The sequence below is a fragment of the Kogia breviceps genome, chromosome 4 (genome assembly GCF_026419965.1).
Source record: "Kogia breviceps isolate mKogBre1 chromosome 4, mKogBre1 haplotype 1, whole genome shotgun sequence".
Lineage (NCBI taxonomy): Eukaryota > Metazoa > Chordata > Mammalia > Artiodactyla > Physeteridae > Kogia > Kogia breviceps.
In genome coordinates, this window is record NC_081313.1 from 115160264 (window position 1) to 115178377 (window position 18114).

At 39.7% G+C, this 18114-nt stretch overlaps 1 protein-coding gene and 1 pseudogene across 1 annotated transcript; both read left to right on the forward strand.

The window, feature by feature from the left end:
• Positions 1-1623: 1623 nt before the first annotated feature.
• Positions 1624-2726, forward strand: LOC131755728 (neuropeptide Y receptor type 6-like). Its single transcript, XM_059062368.1, is given in 2 exon segments — positions 1624-1897; positions 1900-2726. Coding segments are annotated over 2 exon segments (1101 nt in total).
• An 11918-nt stretch (positions 2727-14644) lies between these two features.
• On the forward strand, positions 14645-15868 carry LOC131755085 (sorting nexin-5 pseudogene; annotated as a pseudogene).
• Positions 15869-18114: the final 2246 nt, after the last annotated feature.

The window sequence follows — 18114 nt, forward strand, 5'->3', positions numbered from 1 at the left end:
CTAAATAAAATAAATAAATTTATTTTTTAAAAAAAGCTAGTTAGCAGCAGGACATGTCTCCTGACAGGAAGTATAGTGCTCATGCTAGCATACCCATATGTATCTGTACATCTGTACACTGCCTATTTCCTTTTCATCCCTTTCCTCCTCCAAGTGAAGCTTGTTTGGTGGCAAGTAAACAGTTTTCTATTTCTCATTTATAGTGCTAGTCCACTGACTGTCACAAAGGGCTTAAATCTATCTTGACATTTCCCTTCAGCCAATATCTGTGAACTCTAATTTTGTTGAACCCCTGAATCATCCAAGCCCTAAACTTCATCTCAAATACCTCTGTTTACAAGTTTTGCTATTTCTACTCATCCACAGCACATTTGGACCATAGATCAGTTCTTTTTGTCCTTCTTTATCTTTTATCAATGCCATTTATGTTGTTTTCTTCAAATTCCTAAATAATAAACCAAGATAAGGGGTATGTTTTTCCTGTGCTCTCTTTCAACATGTCCTCTTTGGGTCAGAAATGTCACCACCTGGAATGGCAGGGCATTCACCATGTCTGTTGTGCATCCTGGTATGAATAACTCCACTGAATTTGACCACCCTAAGCCATGCTGAGCCATAGGATCACCCTTTCCTCTAGAAATCAGAAAAAGAAGAGACCCAAAGGAAAAGAAAACTGAGGGAATGCTTTCTAAATAAAGTTAATTCTGAGTAATAGCTCACTAGGCACTAGCTACCTTTGCTTGATCTCTAGAATCTGAGCAATGTACCCAGAAACTGCTTGTGCCAAGTCTGGCTTTAACCCCAGAGAATGAAAGAAAGAAAAAGAGGGGAAGCCATATGCTGTTCCATAGCAGGCATGATCTGGGAGTCTAGCCCCCAGACTTAAGGCTATAGACTAGCTCTGGGGAGTGGAACTGACAAATTTAATTCAGCACACATATACTGAACACATACTATATGCTCTACATTGGGCATGAGCAACAAATTCAGTTGCGTGATCTCATTTAGTCCTCACAACAATGCAGAAAGACATTGTTTATCCCCATTTTACAGCTTTAAAAAACTGAGCCGTAAGGGTAATTAACTTATGTCAAAGTCATACAGACACCAAACAGTGATGTTCCAAGTGGAGCCTAACTCCAAACATAGTACTCTGGCCTCCACAGCACACATATACAAAAAAGACAGAAGGTGATAGGGATGGAAAGATACCTTTGAGCTACCTCATATAGTTAACAGAATGCTGTGGCATTCCCTTTCGCATTATCTCTAAAGATTATACTGTTGGGACAAATAAAACACCCTGAGACGAAAGGAAGGCAAGGATACAGAGACCCTCTGGATATCGCTCTATGTACTCTCAGGGACATTATTCCACCTATAGAATTGTCCAGGTTGTTAAGAACTTGCATTAATTTTCTAGGTTCTGTTTAAATTTTTAGGATCTCAAGAGCTTACTCAAGTCATTCATGTATTTCCATCAAGCAGACAAAGAGGAAGACTAAACCCTACTAATCACTTATTGGAAGACTCAGAGCAAAGTTCTTTCCAAGAACTGATGGCCAAAATATCCACCCATAATATAAATAAGCTTAGAAAAGTTCTTCTTACAACCCTGACATGATGGAACTTTTCCTAAACCATCCAGCATCTAATAAAACCAGTATAAAGAGCAACAGCTCTGCATTTTTCTACTCTGTCCTGTAGACCCCACTTCCCTAGCCTTGCTCCTAATTACTCATAGTCTATACTGTGATCTTAATCATGGACTTTTTTGGAAACCTCTCTCTCATTATTATCATCTTTAAGAAGCAGAGAGAAGCTCAGAATGTCACCAACATACTGTACACCAATCTCTCCCTCTCTGACATCTTGGTATGTGTCATGTACATTCCTCTTACTACACGCCGATGGATCACTGGATATTTGGGGATATCATGTGCAAACGCACCTCCTCTGTGCATAGTGTCTCCATCTCTGTGTCCATATTCTCACTTGTGTTAACTGCTGTTGAAAGATATCAGCTGATTGTGAACCCTCGGGGCTGGAAACGCAGTGTAGCTCACGCCTACTGGGGTATCACATTGATTTGGCTATTTTCCCTTCTGTTGTCTATTCCCTTCTTCCTGTCCTACCACCTCACCCATGAGCCCTTCCAAAACCTCTCTCTTCCCACTGACCTCTACACCCAGCAGGTGGCCTATGTAGAGAACTGGCCCTCCAAAATGAACTGGCTCCTCTTTACAACCTCCCTGTTTATGCTGCAATATTGTGTGCCTCTGAGCTTCACTCTCATCTGCTACCTGAAGATTTTTATCTGCCTCCGCAGGAGAAATGGGAAAGTAGACAAGAAGAGGGAAAGTGAGAGCTGGGTCAGGGAGAACAAGAGGATCAACACGATGTTGATTTCTACTGTGGTAACCTTTGGGGTCTGCTGGCTTCCCTTGAACATCTTCAAGGTCATCTTTGACTGGTATCATGAGGTCCTGATGAGCTGCCACCATGACCTGGTATTTGTATTTTGCCACTTGATTGTTATGGTTTCTACTTCTATCCATCCTCTGTTTTATGGCTTTCTCAACAAAAATTTCCAGAAGGACCTGGTGTTGCTTATTCACCACTGCTGGTGCTTTGCACCTCGGGAAAGATATCAAAATATTGCCATCTCCAGTATGCACACAGATGAATCCAAGGGATCATTAAGATTAGCATCAATAAGTATATAAAAACTGGTAACACTTAATGCTAAAGCCCTTCTTATGTGAGAGATGGAGAGGTAATGGCTGGGGATAAGGCAAGATGCAAAAGAAGCCAGAACTAAAAAAAATTTTTTAAAGCAACTTTATGCTAATCAGTTTTGCTTTAGGCCAGACCTATCTGTCTCATATATCCACCCAATACAAATACAAACACACACCCACAGGGGGGTGGTGCAGTGGTTGAGAGTCCACCTGCCGATGCAGGGGACACGGGTTCATGCCCTGGTCCAGGAGGATCCCACATGCCGCGGAGTGGCTGGGCCCGTGAGCCATGGCCACTGAGCCTGCGCATCCAGAGCCTGTGCTCTGCAACGGGAGAGGCCACAACAGAGGCCTGCATACCACTAACACACACACACACACACACACACACACAACACGTGTGCATGCACATGTGCACATCACCCTCTTCTCTTAGGAGAATAATAACTCACACACCTAGCTGCCATCATTGTGGCAAAGAATGACAGTGAGAAAGCAAGAGAGGCAAGGAACATTGATGGCTGGGGAACAAAATTCCCAGATATTGTTATTCAATGGAATATCCACAAGAGTTATTATTAATGACATGCCCACTAAAAACAATGCTATATATATCTCCTTAGTGCTGAAGCAATTCCACTTTCAGATATGGAAATTGTAACTTTCAACCATGTAACTATTCAACTAATTAGCAATGTCAGAAAGACCCCTATTATAATTTACTAATTAGCTGAGTTTGGATTGGAAGTTGAAGGAATGGTTTTAAGTTAACATTTAAACTAAGTATTGTAATTATAATTAATTATATAATATATATATAATATATATAATTCACATGCCTGAGTCAGATTCTCTAGTTTATGACAACAGTACATTTTCTTCACTAACAATGCTATTAGTGCCACTAGAACTGGTCACAAACTCTTTAGCACTCCAATTATGCTCAAATCACATAAACTAACTTATTAATGGCCAATGTAGATAGAGCTTTCATTACAAAATGACTTTTTATCTCTAATTCTTTATGTATATTAAATAGGGGTTATTATGACTCTATCATTGGGTCTGATGAACTTCATTAGGAACACTCTTATAGTTAGCTCCAGATTTTTTAAAGCCTCTTGCATATCTTATAACTTAAACATTTTAAAAATATCCCTCATCCCTAGAGTCACTTAAATAGAGAATCAGCTAGATTGTCTTCAAAAAGAATACTAAACTACTGTTCAAATTACCTCAATGACTTTTACTAAATGATGACCGGCTTTATCTCTTCCTCGTATACGTCTCCCTATTAAACTGGGGCTGCAGCTTATTTGTATGTTAAAATGTAACCATATTTTCTTCTTTCTTTTGAATAAAAGGTAATGTTTCTCTGAATACTTGTGATTTTTCAATTGTGTGTGTTGTTTTTTTCCACATTAATCTCCATATTTTCCCCTCCTGAAATATCTTTTCTCTCTCCCCTTCCCCGCTCTGTCTCTGTTTCTCCCTCCTCTCTCCTTCCCTCCATCTAGCTTTTCCTTATCTTCAGGATTTCTATTCTCTCTGATATATCATTTTGGGGAAAATGAACAAAAAAAGCACTGCAGGATACCCAACAGAAATAAAATGTAACAGTATCACAGTATTAGCTGCAAATAAAAGCTCTTATCTAAAAACCAACTTCAAATGGTGTCAGTTTAGAATCCTAAAGGTACAGCTGCATCCCCTTAGCCCAGAAAACAGCTCTCCCTAGATACTATTTCTATCTCTTCTGACAGACAATGGTTAATATATACTATAATTAAGATCCAATGTGATATTTTACTTACTTGGTAAAGATACAATGATTCTAGTTTCCATTACTAAACAGATTTAGACCAAGTCACTGAAAGCAGGAAAGGGCTTTCATCAAACTCTGATACCACCCTCTCCCCTCACCCAAACACAAACACCTGGGCTCCTCCAACCCTGGCACCCCACCCTGAGCATTCACAAGAGATCTCCAATCTGTTCCTAAATATTATAGTGCTCTTCCTGGCTCCATGATAAGAACTATTTCCTTCTCCAGTAAAACTGTTCTGTCTTTTCTTCTGAACTTTTCTTGAGCTTTAATGAAATAAAAGTCACTAATGACATAACTATCAATTATGGTCTTTTGCATTGCCATTTGCAGAAACATGGATGGACCTGGAGATTATCATACTAAGTGAAGTAAATCAGAAAGAGAAAGACAAATATCATATGATATCACTTATATGCAGAATCTTAAAAAATGATACAAATGAACTTACTTACAAAACAGAAACACTCACAGGCTTAGAGAACGAATTTATGATTACTGGGGGAAATGCAGGGGGGAGGGATAAATTGGGAGTTTGAGATTGACATGTGCACACTACTATATTTAAAATAGATAGCCAGGGCTTCCCTGGTGGCGCAGTGGTTGAGAGTCCGCCTGCCGATGCAGGAGACACGGGTTCGTGCCCTGGTCCGGGAAGATCCCACATGCCGTGGAGCGGCTGAGCCCGTGAGCCATGGCCGCTAGGCCTGCGCGTCCGGAGCCTGTGCTCCGCAATGGGAGAGGCCACAGCAGTGAGAGGCCCGCATACCGCAAAAAAAAGATAGCCAACAAGGGTCTACTGTATACAACAGGGAACTTGGCACAATATTCTGTAATAACCTAAGTGGGAGAAGAATTTGAAAAAGAATGGATACTTGTTTGGGTATAACTGAATCACTTTGCTGTACACCTGTAACTAACACATCATTGTTAATCAACTATACTCCGATATGAAACAATTTTTTAATTAAAAAAAACAGTAGTCTTTCTTGGGTTAATTTTTTCCTCAAAAAAGTAGTGAATTAACTGTAGTTTTAATGCATGCTTTTACCTGTAAGGGATTTTCATTCTGACAGATGGGAGAGCACAGGTCTATAAGTAGCTACTTAGGAAGGTATAATGAGAATATAAGCCAAGTGTCATGTGGACCCAGTGGAGGTAAAACACATTTTTGAGAGTAAACAAGGAAAGACTTCAGGAAAGTCTACCATACTGTTTCTGCAGCATTTGTGGATGGTGCACACCAATTGGTCTACTGTTGAACCACTTGGTGAATGAAATAAGGCCTCATTTTCTCACTTGTCTCTCCCCCAGTTGCCAGCGGGGCCTGTATTCTCCCTGCTAGGGATGTGAGACTGGAACTTGACGATGTTTGCCTGATAGCCATGCAAACACAATTCCCTCTAGCCAGTGCTCCAAATATCTGTTCCTCTGTCTCCTGACCTCAAATCATTTTAGATTGAGAGCAATTTATCTTATCTTTAAAAGTTTCCAGAAAAGATGTCTATTAGTGGGATGTATGTGTCTGCCTACTGAACCAGAGCTGAATGAGAAAATGCTAATACATCCTGCAATTAGTTCCCTAAGTTTTCTCTCTGACTGTTTCTAAAGATCCCCCAGATAATTTCTAACAGCGGATCAACAACATAAATGATCCAACATAACGAATACCCAAATGTGGTTTAAATACATATGGTGCATATTTTTCTACAATGGAGATGTAATATCCTGAAAAAGGTGTAAATAACTTGACAGAGCAATAAGCATGAGGCTTCATTTTTGTGTGTGTGAATATTTTCTCCCATTCTGTAGGTTGCCTTTTCATTTTGTTGCTTTGAGTATTTCTTTTTTTAAAAATTGTCATTACTTGAATTGGGAAATTGGAATTGACATATATATACTATTGATACTATGTATAAAACAGATAACTAATGAGAACCTACCTATAGCACAGAGAACTCTACTCAATGCTTTTTTGGTGACCTAAATAGGAAGAAAATCCCATCCCCAAAAAGGGGGGATATATGTACACATACAGCTGATTCACTTTACTGTACAGTAGAATCCAACACAACATTGTAAAGCAACTATACGCTAATAAATTTTTTTTCTAAAAGCAACAATAAAACCCACTTTAGCTTCCCTTCAAGAGGGAAGAGATATGGGAACATGTGTATATGTATAACTGATTCACTTTGTTATAAAGCAGAAACTAACACACCATTGTAAAGCAATTATACTCCAATAAAAAGGTTAAAAAATAAATAAATTAATAATAATAAAAGAAAACTACAGGCCAATATCACTGATGAACATAGATGCAAAAATCATCAACAAAATACTACCAAACAGAATCCAGCAGCACATTAAAGGATCATACACCATGATTAAATGGGGTTTATCCCAGGAACGCAAGGATTCTTCCATACATGCAAATTAATCAATGGATACACCATATAAACAAACTGTAGGATAAAAACCACATGAAAATCTCAATAGATGCAGAAAAAGCTTTCGACAAAATTCAACACCCCTTTATGATAAAAACTCTCCAGAAAGTACGCATAGAGGGAACTTACCTCAACATAATAAAGGCCATATATAACAAACCCACAGACAACATCATTCTCAATGGTGAAGAACTGAAACCATTTCCACTAAGATCAGGAACAAGACAAGGTTGCCCACTCTCAACACTCTTATTCAACACAATTTTGGAAGTCTTAGCCACAGCAATCAGAGAAAAAAAAAGAAATAAAAGGAATCCAAATCAGAAAAGAAGAAGTAAAGCTGTCACTGTTTGCAGATGACATGATACTATACATAGAGAATCCTAAAGATGCTGCCAGAAAACTACTAGAGCTAATCAATGAATTTGGTAAAGTAGAAGGATACAAAATTAATCCACAGAAATCTCTTGCATTCCTATACACTAATGATGAAAAATCTGAAAGTGAAATTAAGAAAACACTCCCATTTACCACTGCAACAAAAAGAATAAAATATCTAGGAATAAACCTACCTAAGGAGACAAAAGACCTGTAAGCAGAAAACTATAAGACACTGATGAAAGAAGTTAAAGATGATACAAATAGATGGAGAGATATACCATGTTCTTGGACTGGAAGAATCAATATTGTGAAAATGACTCTACTACCCAAAGCAATCTACAGATTCAATGCAATACCTATCAAACTACCACTGGCATTTTTCACAGAACTAGAACAAAAAATTTCACAATTTGTATGGAAACACAAAAGACCCCGAATAGGCAAAGCAATCATGAGAAAGAAAAACGGAGCTGGAGGAATCAGGCTCCCTGACTTCAGACAATACTATAAAGCTACAGTAACCAAGACAGTATGGTACTGGCACAAAAACAGAAATATAGATCAATGGAACAGGATAGAAAGCACAGAGATAAGCCCATGCACATATGGTCACCTTATCTTTGATAAAGGAGGGAAGGATATACAATGGAGAAAAGACAGCCTCTTCAATAAGTGGTGCTGGGAAAACTGGACAATGACATGTGAAAGAATTAAATTAGAACACTCCTTAACACCATACATAAAAATAAACTCAAAATGGATTAAAGCCCTAAATTTAAGTCCAGACACTATAAAACTCTTAGAGGAAAACATAGGCAGAACACTCTATGACATAAATCACAGCAAGATCCTTTCTGACCCACCTCCTAGAGAAATGGAAATAAAAACAAAAATAAACAAATGGGACCTAATGAAACTTAAAAGCTTTTGAACAGCAAAGGAAACCATAAACAAGACGAAAAGACAACCCTAAGAATGGGAGAATATATTTGCAAATGAAGCAACGGACAAAGGATTATTAAACTCCAAAATATAAGAACAGCTCATGGGGATTCCCTGGTGGTGCAGTGGTTGAGAGTCCGCCTGTCGATGCAGGGGACACGGATTCGTGCCCCGGTCTGGAAAGATCCCACATGCCGCGGAGCGGCTGGGCCCGTGAGCCATGGCCGCTGAGCCTGCGCGTCCGAAGCCTGTGCTCCACAACAGGAGAGGCCACAGCAGTGAGAGGCCCACGTACCGCAAAAAAACAAAAACAACACCAACAAAAAACCAGTTCATAAAGTTCAATATCAAAAAAACAAACAACCCAATCAAAAAATGGGCAGAAGACCTAAAGAGACATTTCTCCAAAGAAGACATACAGATGGCCAAGAGACACATCAAAAGATGCTCAATATCACTAATTATTAGAGAAATGCAAGTCAAAACTACAATGAGGTATTACCTCACACCAGTCAGAATGACCATCATCAAAAAATCTACAAACAATAAATACTGGAGAGGGTGTGGAGAAAAGGGAACCCTCTTGCACTGTTGGTGGGAATGTAAATACAGCCACTATGGAGAACAGTATGGAAGTTCCTTAAAAAACAAAAAATAGAACTACCATATGACCCAGCAATCCCACTACTGAGCATATATCCTGAGAAAACCATAATTCAAAAAGAGTCATGTACCGCAATGTTCATTGCAGCACTATGTACAATAGCCAGGACATGGAAGCAACCTAAATATCCATCGACAGATGAATGGATAAAGAAGATGTGGCACATATATACGATGGAATATTTCTCAGCCATAAAAAGAAATGAAATTGAGTTATGTGTAGTGAGGTGGATAGACCTAGAGTCTGTCATACAGAGTGAAGTAAGTCAGAAAGAGAAAAACAAATACCTTATGCTAACACATATTTATGGAATAAAAAAAAATGGTTCTGAAGAACTTAGGGGCAGGACAAGATAAAGACGCAGACGTAGAGAATGGCCTTGAGGACACGGGGAGGGGGAAGGGTATGCTGGGATGAAGTGAGAGAGTGGCATTGACATGTATACACTACCCAAAGTAAAATAGATAGCTAGTGGAAAGCAGCCACATAGCACAGGGAGATCAGCTTGGTGCTTTGTGACCACCTAGAGGGGTGGGACAGGGAGGGTGGGAGGGAAACCCAAGAGGGAGGGGATATGGGGATATATGTATACATATAGCTGATTCACTTTGTTATACAGCAGCAACAAACACAGCAATATAAAGCAACTTTACTCCAATAAAGATGTTTAAAAAAAAAAAAGAATAGGGAGAGAAATGTGCAGGATGAATATATTTGTCAGGACAGGCTTGTACATACTACAGTAACAAACAACACCAAATCTCTCAGGTCAGGGCCTGAGACTGGGGACAACTTCTGCTCCACATAATTACTCATGGACCCAAGATATTAAGGTTCCACCATCTTGTAGTTATACTATCTGAAATACATAACCTTTTCAGTTACTCAGGCAAGGAGAGGGAAAGATGATGGGTCTCATACCAGCAATTAAGTGCTCTGGCCTAAAAGTGATATGCACATCACTTCCACTCAAAGCCCATTGGCCAGAACTATTCATATGTCCTTACCTAAATGCAAGGGATGAAGAAATATAATTCTCCAGTGTGCCCAGAATAAGAAAACCAGATATGGGTGGACACCCTAAGTCTCTACCACAATGGAGCCAAGGTTATTGGTATCTTGATTCAAACGGGTCAGCCAATAGCCTTTACAAAGGATCTTGAAGGGCTTTACAATACCTCCTGATTATCATTCTTCATTTTCTAAATGAAAATGATTATCATTCTATCATTATCTATCATTCTACCATTTTTCATTTTCTGAAATTCTGGGGATGACCAGTTTGTCAGTTGGCCCTTAAGCTTTGATTCTTCTCACGAATATCTACTTGCTCCAGGTGACCTCACTTTGGTGCTCACAGAAGCACTTATAAATTTACAAAAAGCATTCCCTTATAGCTTCTTCTCAGTACTATAAAAAGGCTTCTTTCCATTCTAAATTATTTCTTTTTGTCCTGATTCTTACCTTCTTGACACAGTACCCATCTTAAACATGTACTCCTAAAAATGGTCAAGAAAAAGATAACTGAGGGACTTCCCTGGCGGCGCAGTGGCTAAGAATCCGCCTGCCAATGCAGGGGACATGGGTTTGAGCCCTGGTCCAGGAAGATCCCACATGCTGCAAAGCAACAAAGTCTGTTCGCCACAACTACTGAGCCCACGAGCCACAACTACTGAGCCCGCATGCCACAACTACTGAAGCCCTCATGCCTAGAGCCCACGCTCTGCTACAAGAGAAGCCATCACAATGAGAAGCCTGCACACCGCAACTAGAGAAAGCCCGTGTGCAGCAACAAAGACCCAACGCTGCCAAAAATTAATTAATTAATTAATTTTTAAAAAGATAACTGAAAATAAAATTCAATATCCTTGAGTCTGGGATATTGAAAGCCCAGAACAAGATGATCAGCCACTATCTGTGCTTAAATGATCTTGTATTTTTTAAAAGGAAAGCTAAACTCACCCCTTGATTTTCCCAAGGTGGCCCTTCCATTCCAATTAAAATAGACATTTATTTGTCCACAACATATAGTCACTGCAGTCTCTGGGCCTTTGCCCCATGGTGTTCTTCTTCTGTTCTGAAAAGCAACCAGTTTTTTTTATAATTAGTTTTTATTGTTTTATTTACATTTTTATTGGAGTATAGTTGCTTTACAATGTTGTATTAGTTTCTACTGTACAGCAAAGTGAATCAGCTATATATCCCCTCTTTTTTGGATTTCCTTCCCATTTAGGTCACCACAGAGCACTGAGTAGAGTTCCCTGAGCTATAAAGTAGGTTCTCATTAGTTATCTATTTTATACATAGTATCAATAGTGTATATATGTCAGTCCCAATCTCCCAATTCATCCCACCCCCCACTCCCCCTCTTGGTGTCTGTACGTTTGTTCTCTACATCTGTGTCTCTATTTCTGTTTTGCAAATAAGATCATCTATACCATTTTTCTAGATTCCACATATATGCCTTAATATACAATATTTGTTTTTTGCTTTCTGACTTACTGTCACTCTATATGACAGTCTCTAGGTCCATCCACATCTCTACAAATGACCCAATTTCATTCCTTTTTATGGCTGAGTAATATTCCACTGTATATATGTACCACATGAAAAGCAACCAGTTTTGATCCATAACTTCCTTCAAGGTCTAGTCCAAGGTTCACCTCCCCTAAAAAGCCTTTTCTCAGCAGCCCTGACTCACACTGTGCCTCCAGTCCTTGGGCCCCTCAGTGCCTGTAAGCAAAGCCACCTATTCCTGCTGCCCACCCCTTCTCTATTTCTACACATAGTACTCTGCTTCCAGGCGGCTGGCCTGTCCCAAACAAAACTGTGAGCACCTCACCAGCAGATTCAGGCCTTTTCATCTCTTGACTCTCCCTGAGTGTCTAGCATGGGGCCAGATCTACTTGCTAAGTAAAGAAAAGATAACCTAGAGAATTTCTATCAGCTAGAGAAGATTCAACCTTTAGAAATTACCCAAATTTCTCAAATCCTAATATATAACAGAATTGAAAATCCCTTTGTCCTCTTAACCTTGCCAGAGCAAGGAAATTAAAAATTGGTATACACGAAGGATAAAGAAAATACTTATTATTTACCTTCTCATGAGTTCACATTCAGCATGTTTTCTTACAAAGTTCCAAACAGCATCACTGTTTACAATTACTAAGAGCCGCATTCATCAAGTAGATACAAAATATACTACTGATCATTTCTGTGGCTAGATGTTTAGATCGCTTTAAAGTATTATATATGATATGATATGATATGAGATGAGATGAGATGAGATGAGATGATATATTACATTACATTATATAAGAAATGACACTGTGATCAAATGACACTGTGATAAAACTTTGACTGTGTTTTGGATTATTTCCTTAGGATAGATTCCTAAAAGTGGATCTGTCAGGTCAAAAGTTACAAACATTTTTATTATGCCTGATGTATACTATAAACCCATGACAAATTCTTAAATACCTTTTGGCTCTAGGATATTATAATTCTACTGCTAAGAAATGGAAGCCCCCAATGGTAAACATTTTTTAAGGCAGGCAGAATGGTAAAAGTCAAGAAAGCAAGACTCTGGAATCAGATTGCCAGAGTTCAAATCCCAGTTCTATCACTTGCTATCTATATAGACATAAACAAGTTACTGAATCCTTCTGAGACTATGTACATAAAGAACAGGGTCTGGCACGTAGTAAGGGCTCAATAAATGTTAATCATTATCATTGCTTTTAGATTACCAAAAAGAAGATGAATCTATAATTCAAAAAGCCAAGAATTATTCTCAAATAATACAGAGGAAATAAACATAAAACAAATGACGAAACAATACTCCTGTACCGAGAACATAAGTAAGCAGGTTCATTTACTGTGAATACTATTTACACTACTGTGGTTATTAATTACATATAAATAAAAATAAATACCATTTTATTGAGTGCCTGTTCTCTTTAAAAAACTTTACATACACTGTCTCATTTAATTTAATCACCACAACAACCCTGTATGGTGGTAGTATTAATAACAATAACAATGAAAGCTAATAATTTCCAACTGCTGATTATGTGCCATGCATGGCTGTAGATAATAATTTATTAATCATTATAAAACCTATGAAGTAGGGTTTTTCATTTTACTATTATCCTCATTTTACAGACAATATAATTGACGTACACAGAGGTTAAAGAACTTGTCCAAGGTTACATAGCTAATAAGGTAGATATTATTCTATCCACTTTATAGTTAAGAAAACTGAGACTTAGGGACTTCCCTGGTGGTACAGTGGCTAAGACTCTGCACTCCCAAGGCAGGGGGCCTGGGTTCAATCCCTGGTCAGGGAAATAGATCCCACATGCTGCAACTAAGAGTTTGCATGCTGCAACTAAAGATACTGCATGCCACAACTAAAGATCCCCCATGACACAACTAAAAGATCTCACATGCCACAATGAAGATCCCACATGCTGCAACTAAAGACCCCACATGCCACAGGGAAGATCCCGCACATGGCAACAAAGATCCCGAGTGCTGCAACTAAGACCCAGCATAGTCAAATAAATATTTTTTTTTAATGAAAAGAAAAGAAAACAGAGATGTAAAGAAAATCGTCTATAAAGGTAAGTAACTGGGGCAGGCTTTGAACCAGTATCTGTTAGACTCTCAATCCACATTCTTTTGTTCTACCACTCTGCCAACTTTATGTGGATTTTCTGGGTACAGAGAATGCCCTATAAAGATAACAAATGTTTAAGGCTGGCTTCCCTCATTCTTGCCTTCTTTTTCCATAAGCCATGGGATACTGAGGACAGTCTCATTTTAACATGTGCCTCTGAGAATATAATTGGAAAGGCAAGCCCAACATGAAAGCCCATATACTGAAATGTGTCCTTTAAAATGATTCTTTCTTTCTCCCGAGGCATTATGTGTTGTAGTCCTTTGAGAATGCGTACCTGAGAGTTTCTAAGGCTCACCTTTCAGATACTTGGGGATTCCTAAACAGGTGCTTACGGCAACTCTTCTTCAAAAGGTTTTTCAAATGGTTGCTACAGAAAGGTCTCCTATTTCTCTCTGCCTCAGAAAGTCCTCAAAATTCTCACCACTTGGAGAAACAAAAGCTGCTTCAAGCCTCCCAAAACACCTGGAAAATACTCACATTTATAAAGAGACTGAACCCACAGGAAGAAACTGGGATTGAAGTCTTAACTCTTGAATAAATTGATTGCTTCATCTTGGACAAACTATTTCCCTTCTCTGTGCCTCAGTTTCCTCTTCTGCAAGATGAGGCATTGGATTAGATGGTTTTCCAGGTCCAGTAGAGCTCTGATTCAAGGATGAAAATTAAAGTGGGTTTGGAGTCTATAGCAGTGCAATCCCAGGGAGGGGAAAGTTGTATGAAAGTCCAAAGCCCAGATTTGCAACCATTAACAGAAACAGATTTGCAAACATTAACTGAAACCCACCAGGGCTGGTTTAACTTCAACAGAGAAGGAAAGTGCCCTGGGATTATGATTTAAGAATGCAAGTCCTGCTTTCTTGAGACGCGCCTCACTAGGAAAGTGTCAGGGGCACCGTGTCCCCGTGGCAGCCTGCAGTTGGCGGCTTCAGCGTGGCTCGGAGCCAGGCCACGCTCGAGGCCTGCGTCACCATGGCCACAGTTCCCAAGTTGCTGCAGCAGCAGGAGGAGGACCACAGCAAGCTGAGATCTGTATCAGTAGACTTGAATGTTGATCCCTTGCTTCAGATTGACATACCTTATGCACTCAGTGAGAGAGATAAAGTCAAATTTACAATGCACACCAAGACCACACTGCCCACGTTTCAGAGTCCAGAGTTTTCTGTTACAAGGCAACATGAAGATTTTGTGTGGCTACATGACACTCTTATTGAAACTACAGACTATGCTGGGCTTATTATTCTGCCCGCACCTGCAAAGCCTGACTTCAATGGCCCTTGAGAGAAGATGCAGAAACTGGGAGAGGGTGAAGGGTTTATGACCAAAGAAGAATTTGCCAAGATGAAGCAAGAGCTGGAAGCTGAGTATCTCGTGGTCTTCAAGAAGACTGTGTCTTCCCATGAAGTCTCTCTTCAGCGGCTCTCCTCTCACCATTCTCAGTAAAGATCTCAACTTTCACATTTTCCTGGAATATGTTCAAGATCTAAGTGTTAGGCGGAAAAATACCAAAGAGATGTTTGGTGGCTTTTTCAAAAGTGTGGTGAAAGCACTGATGAAGTCCTTTTTTCAGGAGTTATGGAGGTAGATGACTTCTTTGAACAAGAGAAGCATTTCCTCAGTAACTATTATGATAGGATCAAGGGCTCCTTTGCAAAGGCTGACAGAATGACCAGCGCTCATAAAAATGTAGCAGACGGTTACATCCACACCGCAGCCTGCTTGCATAGCCTGGCTTTAGAAGAGCCCACAGTCATCAAAAAGTATCTACTGAAGGCAGTTGAGCTATTTGAAAAACTTAGGAAAGTAGAGAGTCGAGTCTCCTCAGATGAAGACTTAAAGCTGACAGAGCTCCTCCAATACTACATGCTCAACATAGAGGCTGCTAAGGATCTCTTATACAGATGCATCGAAGCCCTCATTGACTATGAGAATTCAAACAAGGCGCTGGATAAGGCCTGGTTAAAAAGCAAAGACGTCAAGCTGGCTGAGGCACACCAGCAGGAATGCTGCCAGAAATTTGAACAGCTTTCTGAATCTGCAAAAGAAGAGCGAATCAATTTCAAACAAAAGAGAGTGGCAGCATTTAGGAAGAATCTGATTGAAATGTCTGAACTGGAAATAAAGCATGCCAGGAACAACATCTCCCTCCTGCAGAGCTACATCAACTTGTTCAAGAACCAATGAACAAAGGATGTGAATGTGAAGAAAGCCAGCATCACTCGCACTCAGATCATTACCACGGAAGATTTATTACCTATGACTTTAATTTAAAATTATGTGAATAAATATTTTGATTTCTAAAGATCTTAACACTTAACCATGTTAGTTTAAAAATATTTCTATTGCATGCTACTTGGACACAACTAATCTTTATGCATTTAATACCTCAGAGTGGGTAGAATCTAAGTACTGGGTTCTCCTCTAATTTGTCTTTCATAATTAAGAAAGGATGCGGGAATCATGCCTTCTGGAGCCTGTGTAAGGAGTGGCCTGGCACATGCTGCCTCACTGTTCCATGTACCCATGCCCCTACAAACCGGTTACTTTAGGGTAGATGCCGATTATAGCAGATAAGTCAGCCACCTGTTACAGGTAAGAGACATTCCATCTCTTCATTAGGTAATTTTCCCTTTCTTACTCTCCTGGTTCTTTAATCACCTTGAGTTGTTTGTACGATAACAAGAGCAAGAAAAATCTCATATCTTTATATACACCCTTTGCAGCCCCATTTTTGTAGTAGGAGAAAGAAATATCTTAAGGGTATAAGAACAAGTAACAAGGCCTAATTTAGAAGATGGCCAGATCTACATTAAGAAAGATGTGAAACGCTCCTTAACGGGGTATGTGTGTGCTTGGTCTTTTTATAAAGTGTACAATAAAATAATAATCCATGCTCTTAAAAAAAAAAGAAAAATGCAAGTCCTGGGAATTCCCCGGTGATCCAGTGGTTAGGACTCTGCGCTTCCACTACAGGAGGCACAGGTTCTATCCCTGGTCACCTGTAAGCCGCACGGCACTGCCAAAGAAAAAAACCAGAATGTGAGTCCTTTGAGAAATTATTTAACGTGGACTTGAAGGATTTGGTGGAGGAATGTAGGCAGTGGTAAAGGAATAAATCTTCTTCAACTTTGCAGAAAAGAGCAAAGCAACATCAAATCCCTTTCATATGTTTTTCCCTGTGTTAAAGACAGGAGCAAAGATGGGCTCCTGCTGCCACCTTGTGGCACATTGGACAGCTTAGAAGGAAGGGTTTATTCAATCTGGGTGCCCCCCAGTCTAAAATACCCTCAAGAAACCACATCTTCTTTCTCCCTTACAATTACACAGAGCTTGATTACTCACAAAACACTTTCAACCCTATGATCTCATTTCATTCTCCCAGCAACTATGTTGAGTGGCAGGAAGGAGTTCTAACGCCATTTTACCAGACAGACTATGTGATTTACCTACCGTCACAGTAATTGGCGGTCAGGACTTGAACACACATCCTGACTCTAAATGAGACAGTTCATTCACTACTATGTAGGAGTGGGGATGAAACAGGTTTAGGTATGCTCTAGGCCTAGGAATTTGAGAGAGAGAAGCTTGGGAAAAGGAAAGCTCAATTTCTTGTGCAGACACAACTAGCCACAGGCTACAGTCAGGCTGCATGTCTATAGAAAAAGACATTCAAATAAGCCTGGATTCCTGCCTTTCTTCCTGGTTTGCACATTCTTGGTTAACATCTCTAGCCACTCCAGCTGGCCTCCCTCCCTCTGCTCCCCAACCCCAGCCTATACATCGGGGCTCAAGACTTATAGCTAAATGCTGAACACCAAATACATCCCAGGCAAGGGAGCCACAACATCCAGAAATCAGCAAGAACTACTGGGAGCACTGCTGTGTCCCTGGGTTAGAGCTCATAAGATTTGTGGCTCAGACAAAATCTTCTTATAAGTTTTCGTGGGAATCGCAATTGGCTTGTCTCATAATGATGTCATGCTCACTGAAACACAGGGGCAATGCTGGGGTTACATGATTTACCAACTGGCATATAGGAATGGCCTAAAATTAATGTGAGTGTCCAATTACTCCAAGGCAACCATAACTTCTTTGATATGGAATTACAAAGCCCAGTGTCTAAACCTTCCACTACCATAGGCATTCCTTTTGGTTCATTCATTCAGTCATTCCCTAAGTGAGTAGAGCACATTCACCAAATGAGTAGGGCACTGTTATAATCCCTTTGATTGAGATTTTGTTGCCTAGTGGTGAGCAGAGGGAAATAACAAAAGAACATAATTACAAATGCATGTGAGATATATATATTAAATACTTGGGGGTTAGGAGGGAAAAATAAGATTCCTTCTGGTTTGGGTGTTAGGGGATTGGGGGCAATAAGTGGATAAAGAATTATTTCACAGATGCAGAACACAAAACACTTTGCAGTC